We start from the raw sequence: 24597 nt of genomic DNA, 5'->3' as shown, positions 1-24597 counted from the left end.
TTATTTTGTTAGATAAATTCAATGCAAGTGACATCCTCCCCTGTTGCTTTTTTCAGTGTTCTGCTTGTATGAATATACCTCTAAGATGCTACTCAAAGAATTATCATCACAAGATAATACTTAAAAGCTTGAGTGCTTTTCACCCATCCATAGTGCATAATGGGAATTTTATGAATGTTTGATTTCCTAGCATCAAAAAGAAAATGTACAAGTGTCCCAACTGATTGTCGGATTTTATATTGGTTTCAAGATTCGTGCAACTTTGTGATAGACTCTATCCGTTAGTATATAGCCCTTCCATATTTCATGCACTGCCTCTTTATGAACAACTGCAGATTTTCTTCTTGATTTTTCTGTTTTGCTGTTTGTGTGCTTCAATTACAACTGTTGTGGTGACTGAGATACCCTTTTGAGTGGTGGTTGTTCTGTTTTGCTATTTTCCTTGCTGTTACAACAAGATTTTCTGCACTGGTTTGGGAGTCATGTTCATGTTGATCTATTGTTGTTTGTATATTTATATTTTCTTTAATAACACAGTGGTTCAAGGTTAAGAATGGTTGTTCATGGTGGTTTGAGCTGAACTAAGTAAAAATTGAAAGCTACTTAATGAAAATGAAAATGAGGATGCTTACGAGTTTATATTGTATGCAAGAAAACAGAGCACTTCCATGAAAATAAAAAAAAGTGGTGAGGTTTAGAATGAAAAGTGGCGAGGAAAATAGCTTTTGATAATGTCATTTTGGCTTCAACTTTGCCTAACTTCCTTCTCAACCAAGTCACTACTACCTTTTTGTAGTAACTTAGCTGTGTTCTGAGATCAACAATCTGAAAAAGTTTTTAAGGCACATAACTCTTGATAGCATTCACCAATCACTGCTTGAAAATTCGAAATATGCCATTTTCATGGCTGTAGCAATGGACTGATCTGTTTGTTTATGTTGACTTGCTTGGAGATATTTATAATATTCAAGGTCTTTTATAGGTGGTGTACCTAACTTGCTTCTGTAAAGAATTTATGTTGTTTTAACAAAGATTTAATTGTGTTTGAAATATCAAATAAAAAGCTGATATAACAACTCTTTATGAAATGGTGCAAAAGACTTGAATAAAATTGGCTGTTTGAATTGAAGTATGAGGAGCTGATATAGCAACTTCGTTGGTAGATATTCTAGTTTCCATTTTGGTGGTTTCATGAGCTAGTGTTGGCAGCTTGGTACACGTTGAACTCTGAAATTAATATAGTTAAAATTTAGCATAGCATTCTTAGCTCTCTGATTTGAATTTAAGGTAACTTGTGTATTTGTCTGCTAATTTACTTGACATTCTATGTTCAGGAAGCTTGCATATTGATCTTAAATGTAGATATGTAAATATCCCCTGTATTATATGATATGCATAATTTAGATTGTAATTTCATAAAAATAGAGTAATTTTCAATTCATATCCTAATATCTTGATTTTTATATGTTATATTATATGTCAGCTCTTATATGGATTACTTCGAAAGTGACACTCGTACAAATTTAAGAGATAATGAGACTGATACTCTTTTGGAAAACCGATCACAAATGGCTTCAAATATTAACTTGTTTAGTGACACAAGTCTCACAGTCCCTCCTCGTAAAAGGAGGGCAAATAAGGACCCCTCAGCAGTGTGGGATCATTTCACTAAAATAGATGGATGCCATTTAAATGACCCAAAAGCGAAGTGTAATTATTGTCACAAGATTTACTCTTGTCATCCCAAAAGACATGGTACATCAAGTATGCTACAGCATCTTGGTACTTGTAAGCAACATCCTCATAGAATTAGACTTACGGATCAACAGACTATGAGTCGTGAGGGGGCTCTTGAGGGAATTGGAGATAGTGATGTCAATAACTCGGTAAATGCACATAAGTTTGATTCAGAAATTGTACGAATGGCAATTGCTGAAATGATAATTTGTGATGAGCTTCCATTTAGGATAGTAGAAGCCCAGGGATTTAGGAAAGTATGTAGATCACTTGAACCAAGGTTCCAAGTGCCATCTCGAACTACTGCGGCGAGAGACTGTATTAAACTATTTAAAATGGAGAAGGAGAAGTTAAGGAAAATATTTAAGACGGTTGGGCGGGTTAGTTTAACCACTGACACATGGACGTCGATTCAAAACTTAAATTATATGTGTCTTACTGCACATTTTATCGACTGTGAATGGAAATTACACAAAAAAATTCTAAACTTTTGCATGATCCCTAATCACAAAGGAGAAACTATTGGAAAGTATGTAAATTCATGTCTACAAGATTTGGGTATTGACAAGATCTTTACTGTTACAGTTGACAATGCTTCCTCAAACGATGTTGCCATTGAGTATTTGAGGAAGTTCGTAGGAGGTCATTTGGTGGAAGGGAAATATATTCACATTAGGTGTTGTGCCCATATTATGAACCTCATTGTGAATAATGGGCTTAAAGATTGTGATGATTCAATTACAAGGGTGCGTAATGCGGTTAGGTATGTTAGATCATCTCCCGCAAGAATGGATAAATTCAAAAAGTGTATAGAGAAGGAGAAAATTGGTTGTACGAAATTGGTACGCCTTGATGTTTCCACAAGATGGAATTCGACTTATCTAATGCTAGAAGTTGCAGAAGCATTTAAAAAATCATTTCTGCGACTGGAGAAGGATGATGATTCTTTTTTTCGTTATTGTCGTAATGTGAACTTGAGCCCTCCAAACTCTAGTGATTGGGAGAGAGTTAAAGTATTGATAAAGTTTTTAAAGATTTTTTATGATGCTACTGTGAGACTTTCTGGCTCTTTGTATGTCACATCTAATGCATATTTCCAAAAGCTTTGTGGCATCCAATCACATTTGTCAAAAATGTGTCAAAGTAATGATGCAGTGTTGAAATGTATGGCGGCGAATATGAAGATTAAGTATGATAAATATTGGGGATCAATCGAGAAGACTAACTTGATGATATTTATTGTTGTTGTTCTTGATCCAAGATGCAAATTTAATCTTTTGCATTTTTGGTTCAAAAAAATATATGGTGGTAATTTAGTCGAATAAATGATGACAAAAATGAAACAATTGATGATTGATATTTATGAAGAATATAGTGTTGTGTATGGGAGTTCAAGTGGAGTTTCCTATTCTGAGCCTCCTTCCTCAGTGGATCCTAGTATGATTGATTCTGATTCTCAACAGAGTTTTTGGGTTAAGTATGAGCAAGAAATAATTGAATCTAATTTGATGAACAAATTAGAGATCGATAAGTACTTGGAACATGGTTGTGAGACACGAGTTCCAAATTTTGATATTTTAGATTGGTGGAAGATCAATGAAGTAAAATATCCTATTTTGGCAAGAGTTGCACGGGATGTGATGGCCATTCCCGTTTCTACTGTTTCTTCTGAATCAGCCTTTAGTACAGGGGGTCGGGTGCTTGACCCATTTCGTAGTTCACTATCACCAAGAACAGTCGAGACACTCGTTTGTATACAAAATTGGTTGAGGGATCCAATACCCATTGATCTTCGTGTCTCCTTGGATAATATTGAAAGCTTTGAGGCGGAATTGGGTAATAAACTTATTTCTTATTTACATATTTATTAAACTTTTTCATTATGTTTATTTTTATATCATTTAATAATTATCATGTGTTTTTTTAGAGTTTAATCCAAAATCAAGTTTTACTTACGTTGATGAGGAGTAACTCAAGGCTTATGGTTTGCATGATGGTATGTTTTTCATTTTCACTCTTTTGTTAGAGAAACTAAACCACTTTGTGTTGACTTGGATTATTTGATGTGCTATTATTGATTTGGTGTTAGACTTTTTCATAATGACAGATATAGAGGAAGAGATGGGAAGCTGCTGTTATTTGATTGTTGGATGCTCTTCAATCTTTTATTCGTTAATGTTCATATTTTTTTAATTTGGATAGTTTTTGTAATAGATGGTTTATGTACATTTTTTTTTATTAGTTCTAATTTAGATAGTTTTTGTAATAGATGGTTTTGTAATAGATGGTTCCTTCTTTTTATTAGTTCTAGTTCTTTTGGTTTATTTTTTGGAAGAATTAATATTCTTCTTCTTTTGGTTTTTTTTTTTTTCCATTGGTTTATGTCAATATTTTTTTGATGTCTTTTGAGATCTTAGTGAACCAGTTTTGCATGCTATATTCATTTCATTAAGCTGTAACTTAACACAGATCATTAACTTAAATATTTTGGAAAAAAAAAAATCCGAAGACCCGACCCGACCCGGTACTGTGCGGGTCGGGTCGGACCGGGTTGGCGTGCAAACAGTGCCGGGTCAGGTCGGGTCGGACTGGGCCTAAACCCGGTTGGAGTGCATCGGGTTGCAGCCCTAGTTATGATCATGCTAGAAAGATTAATGTTATATGCAATCGTGAAGTATACAAATATCGTATAGTTGCATTGAAAAAAGTAGAGTTTATTAATAAAAAATTATTTTTTTTTATGTGAATCTCATATTTATTCATTTTTTTCAAAATGATTTCGCGGCGATTGCATATTCACGATTGCAACGATCATTTCTCTGTTAAAAAAAAGGATAAGAGAGAATAATAGGAGGTAGAACTAAACAAGGGGCGTAGACGGTGAAAGTCGTAGTGCTTCCTCAAATTGGATTTGAATGATATGTTAGATGATATTCGAAGAATGATATGAGATAAAGATTTTGTGAATTATAAAATGATTTGTGAATGGTGATAAAATTATTTGAGTCAGATGTTTTATTGGATTTTGAAAAAAGATAGAGAAAATTTTAAATAAAAATATTATAAAATTAAAATAGAATATCATTTTTAATATTGTTTTTGTTTTTAAATTTGAAAAAGTTGTATTATTTTTATATTTTATTGAAAGTTTGAAAAAATTATAATGATTAGGTAATGATAAGATGAAAAAATTAAATATTTGAAATCAAAAAATGTTTATGTTTAAGTGATATTTGTGAAAGAAATCATAAGAGATTTTGAGATAAAATGATATAAGTTTCCCAAATAAGCCATTAGACTTCTTCAGTCCCACTAAAAAATTAATTTTCAAGTTCAAAACCAGGACCTAGTAACATGCCAAGCATGTGGGAGTAGTCTAAATACCATTAGAGTGTTGGCTTTTCAAAAGATATAATTTTCAAGACCACAAGCGTAGATTATATTTTTAAGGATAGGTTGGTTCGAGAACTCGTTGGTCAAAGGATAAGGGAGATCCTGATTCCAAAATGAAGTCCTATGACACGAGAGTGTATTCTTTAGAACTTAAAGAGCGAAACCCTAAAAATGTTCAAGAAGGTAGACTAGTAAATTCTAAAAGCAAAGATGGAAATTGGAGAGCTAGTTGATAAAGATGGACGATAAAAATAGGCATGGGCTTTGACTTCAATCAGGAGAGGACTCAAACTCCGATCAGAGTTGTTGGAGTTGAAGGTCAAAGGGTTGTTCGAAGTTAGGTTTTTCTTTTTTTAATTTTTTTACCAATTTTCCAGCACGCAAACAACTTCCAACAACATCCAACAATTTTCATATATGTCATTACAGTTTTGATCTTCTTTTCATCTTAGTTTCTTTGATTTTTTTTCAACATAGCATTTGGATGTGAAAGCTACAAACAAACAACAGAGACAAAAACATTATTCATATGGAATCCACCCCGTTTGCTAGCCTAACTCAGACGTACAAAGTTCCAGTAAGATTCTACACCAAAATCACTGCCTTTCAGCCTAAGGTTTCTCCAAAAATTTCTTCTTCAACCAGTTGAACGGTTGGACTAGCCAAAGAGCAAAGGTGGTGCCGAAGACACCCCACAAGGGGGCAAACTGGGTATCGGTAGGCTAGGGCAGAAATTTAGGGTTAAGAAACTTCATGATGTCTCTCGATCTCAATGCGATTCCACCACTAGCCATTGTTTCAAACTTTTCTCACAAGACTTGACGAAGACAAGCATGAGAGACTCAAAGAAAGAGAATATGCAAGGCAAGTAGCTACTATTGGCTGAGGACAAGATAGAAATAGAGGAAGAGAGAAAACGGCATAGGGTTTTAGCTAAGAGGTATAGATGAATATAAATGAAGTGTAAATGGCATCGTTTAAGAGTTTCTTAAAAAAAATTGCAAAATCTCATACGCATGGGGTCTCAACTGCGGGTTTGCGAGACGGCAAAACGCATGCATGTATTGTTAGGCCACTCAATTGCCTATTACATATATCACAATATTAAAATATATTAAGTATAAATATCGGAGTTGAAATTCGGATGTCAAAGTCTATATCGATTCCGACTCTAGCTCCAACCAAAATTTTCATAGCAACACCGAGTTCAGAATAACTCCGAACTTCGATTTTTTCAACTCCACCAGAGTTGAAATCAGAGCGAACGTTGGCCGGAGTCGAAGTTGGCAGAATTTTCACCCACCCCTATATAACAATTGCACAAATATAAATTTTTCCAACCACTTTGTCTAGGGTTGGAGTGTTACATGATATGGTTGCAAAAATATTAAATCATAGTAAGAAATTATGCAACGCTTAAAAAAACAAAAGAAGTTGTCAAAACCAAGGGCTAATTAGACACATACGAAACATGATTTCACCACACATAGTTAGATTTCGTGCAACATATATCATTCTAATAAGAGAAATTTACTTAAAGAAGATACTTTCGCCATACTACAAAACAACTAATTGTTCTAGTGTTATTAGCCAATCTATTTTACATCTTTAATATTGAATTATAGTTTCTTAGGCTTCTCTAATTCTATTTCTATCTATCCCTCTTTTTGCTGATAGCATGCCCTCTCAAAAGATCCAAAACACCCATCAAACTCAATAAATTTGAATTGAAATCCACAATCATCAACAATAAATGAAAAATAATTTTTATCGTTAATGTTTTGAATAAGAAAAAGAAAAATGTCAATCCTTAATCATAAATTTTAGAGAAATGATAGTTGCAGTAGTGAGTGTATAAGTGTCGCGCAATCACCTTGAGAAAAAATAAATAAATACGATATCCACATTAAAAAAAATATATTTTTTTAATAATAGATCCTACTCTTTTTTAAAACGATTGTATAACACTTGCACAATTTACGATTTAATATTGAATAATGTTAGAGCCACCGCTAGGGGCTCCCGCTGAGAGCTCTAAGCTCTAACATGTGTTTTTTTATGTATTTTTTTTACTTCTTTTTTTATATAGATTTTTTTAGCAATTTTAAATATTTTTAAAAAATATAAAAAAAATATTTTCTTAATCACGAAATAAAATAAAAAAATCATAAAAAAATATTATTCTTACTATTGGGATTTTTTTATTTTTTAGTTTACTTCGTGATTAAAAAAATATTTTTTTTAATAATTTTTTTTGACTTTACGATTAAAAAAATATTTTTTAATGATATTTTTAATTAATTTTTTTGTAAAAAATATTTAAAAATATTAAATAAATTTATATAAAAAATAACTTAAAAAAACACATAAAAAATACACGTGTTAAAGTAAAGGGAGCTCCGAACGATGACTTAGCATTGTCGTTTAGTATTACTCATAAACGACCGTCTAACTTTCCTCCGCTCCGCCAAATAAAATTCCAATTAAAAAAAAGACAAAAAGACAAAAAGACAAAACCCAAACAGTTCGAACACGCCACGTGGTAAATCTGATCTTAATCCCAAGGACGAGGCCATAACACGTGCTACTAAAATCAGTACTATCCAAAAAAAGGTTGTCGGGCTTGATTTGCTCCAATAAGAGCAAGGCTATGACGTGGCAAGATAAGAACCACAAAGAACCTTCGTCTAAACTTCCCTCAACCTTATCCTGGTCCAACTTCTTATTTGGAAGGACACGCGTCATCTCCTTGATGCCGACATCTTTGGACTGATGCTCTACTTCCCGTCCCAGCCCCCTTGGTAAAGATGTACAAAGAGAGAAAGAAGAAACTCCCACTCGACCACGAGTATTTGAAAATTGCGCACTCTCTTTCCAACCAATCAATTGATTTCACCTTTTGCCTATTGTCTTATCTAATGAGGACTCTTTCCCATATGACTTCAAATTTGTACAGCCGTTATGATACCGTATAATATTCAGCATATTCTTCTCATTTACTTACTTATCTCATTTTTTATTTTGAGTAAAGCTTTTTACTTATGGTTTTAATTCGTATAAATCTCGTATACTTCTTTTAAAAAAAATTAAATTTATTATATAGACATTAAATTTATTTATTTTTTAAATTAAATATGCGAGATTTACCTGTCTTATAATTATAAATATTATTTTTATTTTATTTTAATTTTCTCATACTTAATAATATCCTATAACTAAATAAGGACCAATTCATTGAATTAGGTACTTAAACGTTAGTAAAGTATATATAAAAACATATATATACAATGTATGAATTATGAATTTAAAGATTTTCAACGTGTCGATGAATTTAAATATCATCTTTTTTTTTGTCTTAAATATTCATATTTACGAATAAAATAAAATCCTTAAATTGTAATGCCATTATAATGATAGTATATTGTGCATAGTTGCAATTGGTTTGATCTATGGCCGACTCAAATTTTAGTAAATTATTGCTTTGAGCAATAGTCTTTGTTAAATTTTATGGGCACGTTTGTGTATAAAAAATTTATGATACTTTTGATCCTTTTTAGTTGTATTCATTCAAATATATTTGAAAAGGGACGTGTGTTCTTGGTGTTTTTGAGATTGGTGGGGCATAGTGAAAGAATAAATATTTAATTTGAACAATTATGTTGTTTTTTTTTTTAATTTTTGTAAAATAAAAATTTTATGTATAATCATTTTTACATATTTTTTACGCAATCTATTAATATAACAGAACTCATACTATACACTTATACGTACTCTACTAATATAGCTGAACTCATATTAAAAACAACAGTCAACTTTTATTTTTGTGATGCAACTTTAGACAATTGCACATATGATATTTTTATTGAGCACGCGTGATATATTTTAAGCAAGTCTTAACGTATAAGTTATTGATCAATAGCTATATCAAATTTTTAATTGAATAGAACAAAAACATTACAATTTTTTAATTGGATACCTTATTAAGTTGTTGTTTTTTAATTTATATTTTACTCGTGATTTTCAACTTTGGGAGATGGATTTATTTTTCTTTGTCGTCTGAAAAATGGAGTTGACATTTTATAGTATGAATAGAATTTGGAGTGACTAATTCAAATATTAATTTCTGAAAAGAGTGATGCGTATTCAAACTCTTCAAAAGATTTCACACCACTTTGCGTGAGGTCTAAAATGATTATTCTCAATCAAGGTAGATAGTATATAAAGAAATATTATTTTTTGAGAAGTCTTACTGTCACAAAAATAATTATATAAAAATAATCACACAAATTGACGTGATTTTATATGATCTATCAGATTTATTTTATAATAAAAATAATTTTATAATATGACAAACTATATCAAATCACATTAATTTATAAAATTTTGTTATATAATCATTTTATCGTTAAAATATTTCTTTTATAATAAAATAATCTTTTCAATTATATGTATCATTCTTATCGCATCAATTCATAAATCTATTTTAACGAGATATCTAATAGAGATTTTTCTTATTTAAAAAAAAAAAAGCCTATGACATGAGCCTAATATATTCATTGGCATGGCATACAAAAGATAAAAAATAAATATAGATATAAGTTATTATTGGAAGTATCTATTTTCTATACATGATGTGACATCATTTAGATCACATATCTCCCCCAAATGAGTGTTTAGAATAATTAACTAGAAGTAGCCACACAGTGAATATAAAGTGTATACTGCTATGGGTAGTGCTACAGCTTCCGCTAGGGGCTCCTGCTGCAGTTGCAGCATGTATTTATTATTTATATGTATTTTTTTTTCAAGTTGTTTTTTATATAGATTTTTTTAATATTTTTTAATATTTTTAAAATATAAAATAAATTTAAAACATTATTAAAAATATTTTCTTAATCAAAAAGTAAAAAACAATTATTAAAAAATACTTCCTTAATCACGAAGTAAAATAAAAATTATAAAAATTATTTTTTATTTTACTTTGTGATTAAAAAAATATTGTTTAATAATATTATGAATTTTTTTATAAAGGATGATACTAGAGCCATCGCTGGGGCTCCTGCTGGCTCTAATATAGTGTTTTTTCATGTGTTTTTTTAAGTTATTTTTTATATAGATGTTTTTAATACTTTTAAATATTTAAAAAAAATAAAATAAATTTAAAATATCATTAAAAAATATTTTCTTAACCAGAAAGTAAAAAAAAATTATTAAAAAATATTTCCTTAATCACGAAGTAAAATAAAAAATATTAAAAAATATTTTAATATTTTACTTCGTGATTAAGAAAGTATTTTTTAATAATTTAATAAATTTTTTATTTTTTTAAAATATTTAAAATTATTAAAAAAATCTATATAAAAAAAACATATAAAAAAATACATGAGCCCCCGCCCGCCACCAGCGGGGGTTCTAGCATTATTCGTATTGCTATAATAGTTTATAAAAAATCTACACAATTTTTTACTATTCACATAATTTTTATATACTACATTTTTTTTAATTTTTATTATTTTTTTTATCAAATATTTAATATATGAATAATAAATAAAAAATTGAATTAATTTAAAAAGAATAAACTCAAAATAAAAAATAAAAAATTTTAAAATTTTAAAAAAATATAATATACGAAGAGTGAGAAGTTATATAGTATTCCTCAATAGTTTATCTCTAGCATTAGTCAAAGATAAATATTCCAACTGAACAAACCCTATCCGGATAGGCTTCCGATTAGAAGGGACAAAAGTTCGATGATGTCTGCTTTTTGCTTACTCGTGCGAGTATGGATGATAACTTCCATACGAGGTATGGATTGGAAGTCAATCTAACAACCAATCCAACTCTTGGATCGGCACAGAAACGACAAAAAACTTTGCCGATAAAAGGGGTAGCCCTCCATCTTTAAACATTTCAAACACTTGGGCATTTGTTTCAAAACCCCTTTCTTTTCCTTGGCTTCCCTATCCTTGTATGCCGAGAAAATCATAGGAAACGGCAGTGCCAAGTTTTGGAATTTATTTTATCCTGTTTCTTGTATTGATTTGTTTAGAGAAAAGTAAGATCAATGGAGGGCAAACATAATGGCTCTGGCCTTCCTCCTGGTTTTAGGTTCCACCCAACTGATGAGGAACTGATAGTGTTTTACCTTCGTAACCAAGCAAAATCAAGGCCATGCCCTGTATCGATCATCCCGGAGGTCGATATTTACAAGTTTGATCCATGGCAATTGCCCGGTTAGTAGTGTGGATTGTAACTCCGTTCCCAGATGCTTGTTTAAATGCTTGACTGACTCTCTGATTCTTTACCTTTTTAAACTGATTGGTTAACTTCGTGCAATGCAGAGAAAACAGAGTTCGGCGAAAATGAGTGGTACTTCTTTAGCCCGCGTGATCGGAAGTACCCAAATGGGGTGCGGCCAAATCGAGCAACCGTGTCTGGGTACTGGAAAGCCACCGGCACGGACAAGGCTATCTACAGTGGGTCTCAGTACGTTGGGGTGAAGAAAGCTCTGGTGTTTTACAAGGGTAGGCCGCCAAAGGGTGTGAAGACAGACTGGATTATGCATGAATATCGCCTGAACGATTCCCGTAAACAACCCAACAAGCATATGGGATCCATGAGAGTAAGCAAATTAGCCTTTTGGCTGCTGTTACATAGGTTTCCAACTTTTTAAGACGTTTGGTCGTGTCCTTGGGTTAATTTAACCATCTTCTGTGTTTGTTTATTTCAGTTGGATGATTGGGTCTTATGCAGGATCTACAAGAAGAGACATGTGACGAAAGCTTTGGAGCAGACAGTGGAGGACACCCATGTTGCTCAAACTGATGTCACATTAATGGGCAATGATGCTAGTGAGCAAAACATGTCAAGGTTTCCGAGGACCTGTTCCATTACTCACCTATTGGATATGGAATACTTGGGCTCAATTTCCCAACTTTTGTGTGACAATTCATACAACACGACTTTTGATTTCCAAAACACCATTGGCAATGCCGGAACTGACAATAATGCTGAGAAACCCCAACTCGGTGAAACACCATACCAATATATGGATTCAGGGAACATCTTTAGCCAGCCAATGGTTGTGAATCAGGTGTATGATATTCGTGGCTTTGGCCGCTAAGGAAATAAAAAATAAAAATATTTGGTCCGGTTACCAAATTACCATTTCATACAGTAACGGGTATCAGATACTCAAAAAATTTGTCTTTACATTACCTTTTCTTATAAGTTATAAGTTATAACTACCAAATGGAATTCAGTGTTTCCCAATTTGGATAAGATATAATAATATCAACTTTATCGGTAAATAGAATGATGAACCTTGCAAGATTTTTAATCATTTTTGGGTGAGCACAAATTATTTTTTACTAGACTTACCAATCCCTAATTATTATTACAAGTCAATATCAATTGTTAGCGATTGTTTGGCAACTAAAGCCATAGTTTTGGTTGATTTAAAACTAATATTAACATGAAAACTAGTTCAAAAGTGACAATTGAGATATTTTTCAATTTTATAAGTTAATTAGACGGTTAAGGTCAGTTTTAAGATTAGATAAGATGGATTTAATTGAAAGTTGAAAATTAAATAAAATATTATTTTTTAATTTTATTTATAGACGGATGAGATATAGAAAGTGTGTCGTGCGTAATTCATAAGATTCTATATTAGTACGATTCTATACTAGTACCCAGTATAATAATTTAATTTGGGATTTGAAAATTTTAAATTGTTTATTATATTGTATATGAAAATTTAAAAAAAAATTATAATGATGAAATGAGATAAAATCGTTTATGTATTCAAACATGTCTAAATGACAAATATAATTAAACTTGAGTAATACTAGAGAGAAGTTACTATAATAGTGCATAATTTACACTCACTACGTGGTTGTTTCTAGTTGATTGTTTCTAATACTCACTTGAAGAGATATATAGTCTAGATGATATCATATCATGTGTATAAAATAGATATTTTTAATAATAACTTATATCTATATTTATTCACTAAGTTTAAATTGTCGTGTGCGATGCACACTTTTCAAAAATTATATACGGCGCACGCTATTAGTATGTTTGGACCATGCAAAATATGGTTAGTTTTTAAAATTATTCAAATCGATCGCGTTTTAAATTTTCGTGGAAATGTGCATATGCTAATTTGGAAAACATTGAAGAAGACAAAATATCTCATTGAAACCATGGAATTATCAGCCAAAAGTTTCCTTGTGCGTATGGTCAAATATTATTGTCCTTTTCATTATTGTTAATTCAGACATGGATTGGCACCGAATACTTTTGACAAGTTAATGGATATCTCTTCAATCCCACTTCCTCAATTATTTTTCTATGTTGGGTAGTAGATGTTATCCAAAAAGAGGAATGCAAAACCTTGACAAGGATGGTCAAAAAAACGGTGTGGAAAGCAACTTAATTGGTCAGTCATGGATGCACGATCGAGTTGGGCGCGCGCGCGCGCACGCATGCTTGCATGCATGCATGGGGCCAAAACCTCATTTCAGACCCTAATAAAAAAATACATTAAATTCATGATACTTATCAATGCTATTGCATCAGCAAGGTGGAATCCATGTATGAATAAGTTTGGGGGCTAATCATTATATATATATATATATTGAATGAGGCTTTTTAATTAATTGCATGTATTCCTACGGATCCTACCCATCCAAAACCTACCACGGATTGACAATTCTCACCTAAAGTGTCATTCCCATTACCGTTTCTATCTGACTTGGTATGGACAGCCAGAGATATCCCCACGAAATAGCCTGCGTCCACCCACTCAGTTGGAAACATTCCCACTGGCTCTTAACCATTTTCGGTTAGTTAAATTAACGCACAGTAGAAAAATACCTTCTTTCTTTAATTTGTTTAATCTTAGATCACTCATTTAGTCAAATTCTTTGGTGAACTTGATCATATCTTAAATGGGATTTATAATATGAAAATTACTAGAAATTGACGTGACATTGCATGTGTTATGTCAGTTAGGATTTTTTTTATTTATTTTCTTCTCTCGTCCCTCAACACCGTTTTGATTCTCCCTGCCCTCGGCCAGCGTCGTCCTCCTGCATTCCAGTCACCGTTCATCGGCAACTTGATGTATGTTTTCCTTCCAAGCAGATCCAATTTAGTGAATTGGTCTTATATTGGACTTTTTGTTCCCTGTATTCCATGTCCAATTCCAGGGTTGTTCACTTGTTTGCTCTGCATATTTCAATAGTCATTGCAAGAAAAACAGATATTTATAGTTATTTATTTGCGATGAAAAGATTATTTATGATTAAAATAGACTCATTTTAATTGTAAATAATTATTTCGTTAAAATTAACTGACCGTAAAAAAATAATTTTCTTGTAATGAGTTACGGTGAGTTGGGTTAATGTGAGAGAGAGAGAGAGAGAGAAAGAGAGAGAGATTTTCTTAGTCTCACCTATCCTTGATCCTTCAAAGATTGATGCCAATTTACAGGCCACATCACTTACCTACATGATTTAACCACTTTTTTATAACAAGAGATATGTTAGATTGTAAATGATGTTTTATTATAGATTAGATTTAATATATCGCGTAAAATTATATTATTTTATAAATTTATTTTTATAAAATCTGTATATAAAAATGATATTTCTTATAAATATTTCTTATTATAGATTAGATTTAAATGGATATACGACGTTCGTTTATGGGTCGGGCTCAGGATGAAAAGGCTCCATCCTTCGTTTTAGACCCAATTAACCAAAACCCAGACTCTGCACTGAAAATGCCGAATAAAAAACAAAACCCATATAATGAATTCCAACCATTATTGTCCCTAAACTGAAAAGTCCAAAAACTCATCCCAGAACAAGATAACTTGGATCCACGTGGCACGAAGCTATGGTCCATGTTGGATTAACGGGCAGCAAGGTCAGCCACAACACCTGCCCAAAAATCCACAACAAGAGACTAATTCAGTACTCCACTTGCCTCCTCACAACCACACTGCTCATATCAGTTTGAATTGCCTTCACATTTATCCAGAAAAACCATGTCCACCTTCACCAACACCACCAATCCTCCCCATGCTCAATTCTCCAAACACCATAACCATAATCACAGTAAAAAGAGCTCAGTCTCAGCAGTCCGAGCTGCCTCGTTTCCGAGTGAAGAAAATGCCACTCACAGACGACAAATCGTCACCACGTTATTCGCCACTTCCATGGCAGTGCTCGGCCTGCAGCATGGCACCCCACCGGCACTGGCACAGAACTGGGGCACGCGGTCATTTATAAAAGAACGCTTCTTTGAGCCTGGACTGTCGCCGGAGGACGCGGTGGCGCGGATTAGGCAGACTGCAGAGGGTTTGCATAGCATTAGGTACATGTTAGAGACGATGGCATGGAGGTACATAATATTCTACATTCGCCTAAAGCAGGCCTACCTATCTCAGGATCTCAAAAATGCAATGAATACGTTGCCCGAAGGTCGGAGACAGGATTATGTCAAAACTGCGAACGAATTGGTGGATAACATGATGGAGGTAATTTATCAGTGACACATTTAGATTGGTTGATAAAGTGACATTCTCATATTTTATCAGTGTTTCTTTTCTAATTTAGATTTCGAATTTCAAATTTTAAAATTTTATGGTTATTCAATTAAATAAAATTATAAATATAAATAACATTTTAATTACGTTAAATTGGTAAAATCTGAACTTAATTTAGTTTACATAGAACAAGAGAGATTTTTTTGGCATACATGATCATGATCATGATCATCATGTCTTTGTTGTTGTATGTGATATTCTTAATATATCTTGATCTCCATGACATGATGCACTGCTGTTTTTTTCCTTTTTGCAGCTTGACTACTATGTTCGAACTCCAAAAGTATACGAATCGTACCTATACTATGAGAAGACATTAAAATCAATAGATGCTCTTGTGGCATTGTTAGCGTAGTACAAATTAAAAGGATTTGCACCATTATTTGGATCAGCTGTACTGCGAGAATTTGTCTAGATCGATCGATATTGCTTTAACACCAGGAACTAGCATGCATGCAGGGCGCCATTCTCACCAAAGATTTCGAATCAATACGAGGCCATGAAATTAAGATCTTCAACTTGTTAGAGAAGTTATGCTGAGCTCTAATTAGCTAGCAATGTTTGTTGATTTTTTTAAAAAAATGTACAATGCATGATGTTAATGAAGGAATATATATGACAGATGAAAATCATGTTATCTTGAATGGAATTGTTGTAATTTATATAAGATACATATATACATGACCTCTCTAACACATTGCCAATAAGAGCTTGACACGCATGGTGCCGGGACGAACAACTACATAATTATGTATGTATATATATTGTAGAATCTATATATTATATCTATACCTCTTCAAATTGTAGAAAGTGTTTAAAACAGAAAATTATAAAAAAAATCATAATCCCATTAGATATTATACAATATACACATGTACACCTTGTACATACTTTGGGATTAGCACAGCACAAGCCCGAGTAAAACTAAATTATACACATACGTACGTACATGCATGGATTTCTGATTGTAAAGTTCTGATCATGATCATTAGTTAGCTAATTAACTAGCGTCGAGATATTGCCACAGCTGAGGTAATGATTAGCAGCATAAATACAAGTATTCCACCAAAAGAGCCAATCAAAGATCCAGAAGTGCGCTCACAGAAGGAGTTGAATTGTTGGCAAAACGCAAACCAATTGGCACTTGCATTCCCGTTGTGTGCCAAGTATACAATTGCTGCCGCTGCAGAGGCTCCAGCAGTGAGAAGAGCCATCATTACCTTGTCAAATTTAGGAACATTAATAAATAAAAAATTAGAAAAGTCTTTTAAGTTATTCTTTGATTATGTGCATATATATATATATATATATATAGATGCACTTTTTTTAATTCCTTTTTTCAGTTCTAAGCAACTTATAATTAATTGGAAACGTGTTTTGGAAACTAATTAATTAAGTACTGTACCGTGTCAAAGATGACCAAGATGATCCTACTATTTATTGCTGCACTACTTCTGATGATGTGGAAGATAGACATGGGAAGAGAAAGTCCAAGATAAGCACAGACCATCGAATTCGCGATCACAAAGAACCTGTTTCATTTCATATATATATATATATTCGAAAATATGTTAGCTTTTATCAGCATGACTAGCTTATTTTTATAGCTAGCTAGGTTGACTCCTGTATATATAGATGAAGTAATTCTTTATAATAAATAAAAAATATTCATGCATGCATGCAAATATATATATATATATATATATATATAGCTAGATTGATCATGCTTAATTAACCACAACTTACGTGAACATGGGAATATCGTTGTATTGAGCATTAAATTGGATAAACTGTATGAAAGATGGTAGTGTTTGGTCCGTTGTTCCCATTGCCACCGCACTTCCTAAACTTCCAACAGCTCCAATAATTCGAAGAACCAAGTCCATTACAGATAGCCCTCTATTTATCAGTAGTACCCTTTGTGTTGATGAGCTGGTAGACTGCTTGGAATTAGCTTCGCCAGCCTCAAGCTGTTCTGCCTTCATTTTCTAGGGCTGAAGTACGTACTCTTAACTTCCTTTTCTCTCAAAACTCTTAGGGCTTTGGATGATTCTTCTATCTGCTGAAACTGTTCCAGTACTGATCAGGTAAGGGAAAAGATCCTCACTTATTTATAAAAAGAGGAATGCTCCTCGTAATCATCCGTTTTACAATCATTCTCACATCATCTCATGATGTCTCACATCATCTTATGATGTGGTGTTAAATGACTAGAACCTATTTATTATGTTTTACTTATAAGTCTATCATATAATATCACATCAAAAGATGTTGATAGGATAATAATAAAAAAAATGATAAATAGATTTTTCTTTATAAAAATCCTAAGGCCCCCGTTTGGATACGTAGTTGGTCTCATCTTAACATCCAAACACTACTCAAACAAAAATACTTTTCAATTTCTCTTTCATACTTTTTCATCTAATCATTACAATTTTTTCAAACTTCCATATAAAACAGAAAAAATAATTCAATTTTTTTAAATATCAATATAAAAATAACATTAAAAAACTATATTCTAATAATATTTTAACTTTATAATATTTTTATTCAAAATTTTCTTTCTTCGTTCCCAAAATCCAATAAAAATCTTAACTCAAACTATCTCACTATTATTTAAAGATTTTTTTTATTTCATCTCATTTGATTATCCAAGACTAAGGCTGCATTTGGTTGCAAGACTCAACTAAGCTTAGTCTAATTTTAAACTGAGTCTAACATCCAAATACACAACTCTCAAATTACTAAACTCATCTCAACTCAAAATCTCCTTATACGTGGAACCCACAATATTTTTCAACTTAACACATCTTTATACGTAGGACCCATAATATTTTTCAACTTCCCATAAAAAGTACTGAAACTTATCTTAACATCAAACACACTTTAAACTCAATTTAGATATGCCCCACATAATTTCCTCCATTACTCAACTCAATCTTATTCATAAAAAATTCAGCTCAACTGAGCTACATCCAAACATAACCCAAGTGCATGAAAGCAAATTTGGATTTTCTAAAACAAACAACCAGTTTGAAACAAATCATGGTGGATAGGTTAGCAAATTTCAAGTGGGCTGGATTTTGCTTCTGTAAGCAGGCCTAATGCCATTTCGTAAGAGCATTAGTTATAGCCTCAACAAACTTTAGCTAAATTTTGACTAAGAAATTCACTTTTACAAATTTAGTTATCCACTTTTCATCATCATCAAATAACAGGCTCAACAAATCTTTCACTATTCTAATAAAATATTGATTTTGAACTTTTCATTTATTTTAGTTATAATTGTAATTTAAATATTTATTCATTATTAAAAAACTACCTATTAATTTTCTAACGTTCATGTTATTCCAATGGCTACATTTCTTCAACGGATATATTTTTTTAATTTATATTTCTCCAACAGTTATATTTCTTCAACGGCTATATTATTCCACTATAAAACATAACATTTCCTCAATAATTTTACTCACTTCAACTCAAGTGAATATTTTAGTCTAAAAGAATTATTTGGCTAGTTCCTTTGGCTCAACAAATTTGGCTAGTGATTTAACTTGAAGTTAAAATCGCTGTTGATTTGTTGAGCCAATTGTAGCACATTATCTTGCACTTTAGCTATTCTTTGGCTATAATTTAGCTTTGTTGAGCCCATAACTGGTGCTCTAACAGGGTGCACGACATTACAATATTTAAACCTAGGATGGAACTTTGTATTATTATTTTATAATAATCCTACCTGCTCTGCTGCTTGCTCATCAAACTTGCATGCCTTTATCTTTGTGGATAGTTTAAACAAATATGGGTCATGTTCCTACTCCATTAACAAATAAAGCATGACATGAATCTTAAGAGTGGATCTTCGTCACATTAATCTTGGTACTCTTAAGATGCCCTTGTGAGCTTCATAATTAATGCTCATATTTTGCATGCAAACAAGGTGAGTAGCTAGTGACATGTTTAAGCTATAATGAGCTAATAAATATTGGTTGTTAAGGATATAATATAAATAACTAAATTATTTATATCTGGATCCAGGAATAGTACTGACCAAACTCGGGCCTTGTTTGGATACTAAAATCATCTCAACTCATTTCATCTAATTATTACAACTTTTTCAAACTTCTAAATAAAATATAATAAACAATTTAACTTTTTCAAATTTTAAAATAAAAATAATATTAAAAAATAATATTCTAATAATATTTTATTCAACTTTTATCTCAACTTACTATCCAAACCATCCTAATTAAGCTTAAGTCCATAGAGTAAGGGGTGATCTCAGATCTATAACTTTTATTTTCTTCTTGCTAGGGGTGGGCAGCGGGGGCCCACCCCCCGCTACCCCTCCCCCACGGGGGTGGGGGCCCTGCCCATCATGGAAGACCACTAGCCCATCGCTCTGCACCCCTCCTTTATTTAATATAAAAAATTATATTTGTAATATTTATATAAATAATTTATGTAAATATATTGTATATAGATATATACAATATATTAATATAAAAAAGTAATATAGATATATTACTTACAATTTAATATAAGTAAGTCTCGTATTGTTTAAGTACAACTATTGTATTGCATTTGTCTCCTATATAAAATTTGATCTCCTATATAAAGTTTGGCCTAGGAGGCCAAAGCAATCCAAAATACAACTCTAATGAGTTTATATTCTTTTTTAATGTATAATTTAAATTATATTATAATTTGACTCTAAAAAAAATTTAGACCCGAAAATAATTTATAGATTCAATAGGTTATTGGGTTAAGCGGGGGGCAGGGCGGGGTGCGGTTTCAACCCTACCCCCTGGCACTAAAGTCACTAATTGTTCAAGAAACAAAATAATCAGTGACTTTGCATCCTATGGTATCATCCATAAAAAATTAATCTTTGAAAGCTATCTGCATGTCACCTTTACAGAGTTCAGTTATATAGTGATGGCAAGAGATATTTGGGAGAAAGGAATCTATTACAAAGACTGGGGATCTTGAGCATATGCTTGGCGGAGTTCTTCCATCCAAGTAGCTTGTACAGCATTGATTGCCTTGGCCTCCATTACTGGTGGTAGTCTGATCTTGAATTGTTTAAGTATGAGTCTTTATCCTTAGAGTGTAGTATGGACACTGCATCAACTGCTTTGTTTTCCCTGCCACAACGATATTCTACTGTAAAATCAAACTCTAATAGTTTTGAGACCCACTTCTATTGAAAATGTGTGCCTACTCGTTGTTCCAGTAGGTGCTTGAGTGCCTGCTGATCTATTCTAACCTTGAACTTGTGACCCAGTAGGTGATGCCTCCATTTCCAAATGGTCAGACCAATGCTAGTAACTCATTCTTATAAGTTAAGAAGAATAAACTTTTTTCACTTAAGTCATTGGCTAAGATAGGCCAATAGCCTTCCTTCTTACTTAAGAACTACTCCTAAATGCTAAGGTGGCATCCTCTGTCCAATAAAACACATTTTTCTTGAGAAGGGCCATTAACGAGGCTGCAATTCCTCCATTCCCTTTTACGAGCTTCCTATAGTACCTTATAAGTCCTAAGAATCCCTTCAATGTCTTGTGAATCTTGGAAATTGGCCAAGACACTGAAAGGATTTGAAAAAGTTGAATTGTTTATAATATTTTGTATGAGGATTTGAAAAAGGTGTAATGATAAGATGAGATGAGATGAGATGAGATGAGAATTTTGTGTCTCATCCCACCCCCCAAACCTGCCTGACATCTTGGCATAGAGCTAGTAGTTCTGTAAGATCCTCAAAACAACCCTCAAGTGCCTTAAGTGATTACTCAATGTTGTGCTATACACAAGAACATCATCAAAGAACACAAGAACAAACTTTCTAAGGTGAAATCTAAACATTTCATTTATAAGCTCTTGAAAGGTTGATGGTGCATTGGTAAGCCCAAAAGACATTACCAAAAACTCATAGTAGCCCTCGAGTGTACGAAAGGCAATTTTAAAAATATCTTCAGGCTTCATCATGATTTGATGGTGACCCGAGCATAGGCCATGCTAAGAAAATATTTTAGCACCATACAATTTATCTAACAATTCATTTATGTCAGGAATGGGTACTTATATTTAATGGTATCCGTGTTGAGAGCCTTGTAGTTCACACATATGCACCAATTGCCATCCATCGGCCTTCCTTACCAAAATAATAGGTGAGAAGTAAGGGTTTTGACTTGGCTAGATGATTATTGCTTGCAACATTTCACGAACTAGACTCTCAATCTCCTCATTTTGGTAATAAATGTATCGGTAAGGTCTCACACAAGTGGGTTTGGCTATCTCTTGGAACTTGAGTTGGTGATCATGACTCCTAGGTGGTGGTAACCTAGTGGGTTCAACAAACATTGCCGGGAAGTCATCCATAATTAATTGTATGGCTGGATCCATGGGTACTTGCACCTTGGGACTACTTGCTTTCATGTGCTGGAGCCAAATTCCTTTTCCTTCCACCATAGTTGCTTTACTATTTTTTTTCCTCCTCAAGGTTGGTTTCGAGTGAATTTAATCCTTGTAGCATTAATGTTTGTCCACTGAGAGAAAACTTCATCCTGAGATCCAGAAAATTCCACTGAATGGTACCCAAACTCCTCAACCAATCCACTCTTAACACAATGTCACATCCTCCCAAGATTAATAAATAAAGGTTAGCCAGGAAAGCATAGTTATTTAATTTGAGAAAAATGACTTACAATAATAACTTTGGCAAGGAAGGGTCTCTCCATTGGCAACTTGCACTGCCTGGTGGCTCTCTTCCACTAGTAGCCTTGCCTTTTTAGCTACATTTAAATCAATAAAATTGTGTGTACTACATATATCAATAAGTATAATAACAGATTGTCGATTCAACCTCCCCACTAATCTCATGGTTTTGGGAGATGGTGCACCTGCATTAGCATGCATGGAGATACCCACTAATTCAGCTTGCTGAATTACTAGTTCAGAATTGAATTATGTTGGTAATGGGTCACGTTCTTCTTCATTGCCTTCCTCTTCCTTAGCTTCCATCTCCAGACCTTCCAACAAGTAAATCTTAGGTCTGTTACATCTATACCTTGATTAATGTTTCTCATCACAATAATAACACAATCATTTATCCTTCCTCTTTTGCATTTGGCTGGTTGTAATTCTTTTAATGGGATAAGTTAGGTTCCAAGATTGGTATGGTTGATTTATGGGTTAAGGTCGTGGTGTTGCTGGTAGCTTTAGGACAAGGTTGGGGCCAGGAAGTCATGGTATGTTAGGTTTAGTAGGTGTTGCACAAGATGTAAGATAGGGGGGTTAGGGATCTATGGCTCTCGTTCCTTCTCCAAACTTCTTCCCCCTGTTACCTAGCAAGCCCAAAAGCAACCGGAAGTGTTGTGAGCTTAAACATAGTCACCACTATCCTCAAATCATTATGGAGCCCACTCATAAAAGTGCTAATGCAAAATTTCTCAATAAGGCTAGTAATTTTGTTAGATAGAATCTCAAAGTTGGTTTGATAGTCCTCCACACTACTAGTTTGCCGAAGTTTGTTCAAAGCCCTCACAGGATCTTCATAGGCCGAAAGCCCAAAACGAACCTTGAGTGCAACTAAAAACTCCTCTTAACTAGTTACTAGGCTCGACTACATTAACCAACTATACCAAGATGGCGCCTTTCCCTCTATGTGAAAAGATGCATTTGCAACTTATGGTGTTACGATGTTTGACAGAGTGAAAATATGTTTTTAACATTTAAAAAAACACACATTGAGTTCGAATGGTCTTGCCTTGGAGATGTCTCCGACATTAAAAAAAAAAGTAATGCTACACAACCTCTCATTTTCCACACACTATATTTTTTTTTAAATTTTTAATATTATTTATAAATTTTTTTTAAAATTAATTTAATTTTTCTATTTATTATTCATATATTAAATATTTGATAAAAGAAAAAAATAATAAAAATTAAAAAAAGTGTGATGTGTGGAGATTATGTAAATGGTAAGAGATTGTGAAAATTTTTTGTAAAAAAAACATTCACCAGTATAACTTTTTTTAATAATTTTTTTTTAAAAAAAAGGAGCCTATCACGCATGAAACCTTACACTGTCCTAAACGGAAAAAAAAATGGCGGTTTGTTCGTCGCCTGCGTCCTCCGTCTTCTTCTTCTTACCCAGCACTTCTCGTCCCTCATACTGTCCTAAACTCAAACATCCACGACCCAAGATCTCTCCCTTTAGTTGGGCTATCTTGAGGAAAGATAGTTCGTCTCCGGCACTTGCCCACCCGGAAGGACCGAGGGGAAGCGATGTCGCTGAGCCACTTGCATCTGACTCGTTTTGCTCCAGCATATCTTGCTCCTGCACAAGAAGGCGATTCATTCAAGCAGCTGCAGCAACGGCTTTATTCCCACTATGCCCCTCCAACGCCTCCAATTCAGAGTCTGATTATATGGTACACTACACCTATCTTCTCCGCTTCTCTCTGCAAAAAACATGTAATTTCTTTCCAAAGCGGGTTCTTCAAGAGAAAACAAATGCAGATTGCTATGTGATTTCAATTAGAATTTAAAAGTAAAGGATTCCTATGTATGGATAGGGTGTGTTGAACAAGGTTCACCCTCCGAGACCGGATTGGTACGAGGAGTTCTATGCATCAGTTATGGAGACAAGCATGAAATCCTATGAAGCCGAGGTTATTTCTTCTTTAATGTCAATCAGTTTGGAATTTGTTACTGTTTAGTTCTTCTCATTTAAGTGCACGCATCATTGACTGCAATTTGGGGGAAATGTTCTGTTGTTTGGTAAGATTGCAGGTTACAAGTCGCAGTTGTTTAGTAATTTGAAGGGGAAGGCCCAGAAAGTATTGGAG

The 24597-nt window shown here is 33.1% G+C and overlaps 4 protein-coding genes across 4 annotated transcripts; 3 read left to right on the top strand and 1 right to left on the bottom strand.

Annotated features, from left to right (window-relative positions):
- The first annotated feature begins 11036 nt into the window (after positions 1-11036).
- On the top strand, positions 11037-12306 carry LOC109009271 (NAC domain-containing protein 2-like). Its single transcript, XM_018989712.2, has 3 exons — positions 11037-11363; positions 11472-11752; positions 11861-12306. Exons 1-3 carry the CDS (start codon positions 11195-11197, stop codon positions 12251-12253), a joined length of 843 nt encoding a protein of 280 aa, XP_018845257.1. The 5' UTR covers positions 11037-11194; the 3' UTR covers positions 12254-12306.
- Positions 12307-15119: 2813 nt separating this feature from the next.
- On the top strand, positions 15120-16392 carry LOC109009270 (photosynthetic NDH subunit of lumenal location 2, chloroplastic). The gene is made up of 2 exons (XM_018989711.2): positions 15120-15679; positions 16005-16392. The coding sequence occupies exons 1-2, from the start codon at positions 15188-15190 to the stop codon at positions 16101-16103; spliced, it is 591 nt and encodes a 196-aa protein (XP_018845256.1). The 5' UTR covers positions 15120-15187; the 3' UTR covers positions 16104-16392.
- A 360-nt stretch (positions 16393-16752) lies between these two features.
- Positions 16753-17733, bottom strand: LOC109009212 (casparian strip membrane protein 1-like). The gene is made up of 3 exons (XM_035686653.1): positions 17495-17733; positions 17154-17280; positions 16753-16968 (listed from the first exon to the last, which is right to left on the bottom strand). Exons 1-3 carry the CDS (start codon positions 17731-17733, stop codon positions 16753-16755), a joined length of 582 nt encoding a protein of 193 aa, XP_035542546.1.
- A 6120-nt stretch (positions 17734-23853) lies between these two features.
- Positions 23854-24595, top strand: LOC118344877. Its single transcript, XM_035686652.1, has 3 exons — positions 23854-24180; positions 24325-24420; positions 24542-24595. Exons 1-3 carry the CDS (start codon positions 23854-23856, stop codon positions 24569-24571), a joined length of 453 nt encoding a protein of 150 aa, XP_035542545.1. The 3' UTR covers positions 24572-24595.
- Positions 24596-24597: the final 2 nt, after the last annotated feature.

This window comes from Juglans regia, chromosome 16 (genome assembly GCF_001411555.2).
Source record: "Juglans regia cultivar Chandler chromosome 16, Walnut 2.0, whole genome shotgun sequence".
In the NCBI taxonomy this organism is placed as follows: domain Eukaryota; kingdom Viridiplantae; phylum Streptophyta; class Magnoliopsida; order Fagales; family Juglandaceae; genus Juglans; species Juglans regia.
Note: the sequence above shows the minus strand (reverse complement) of the source record. Positions and strands in the feature narration are given on the sequence as shown.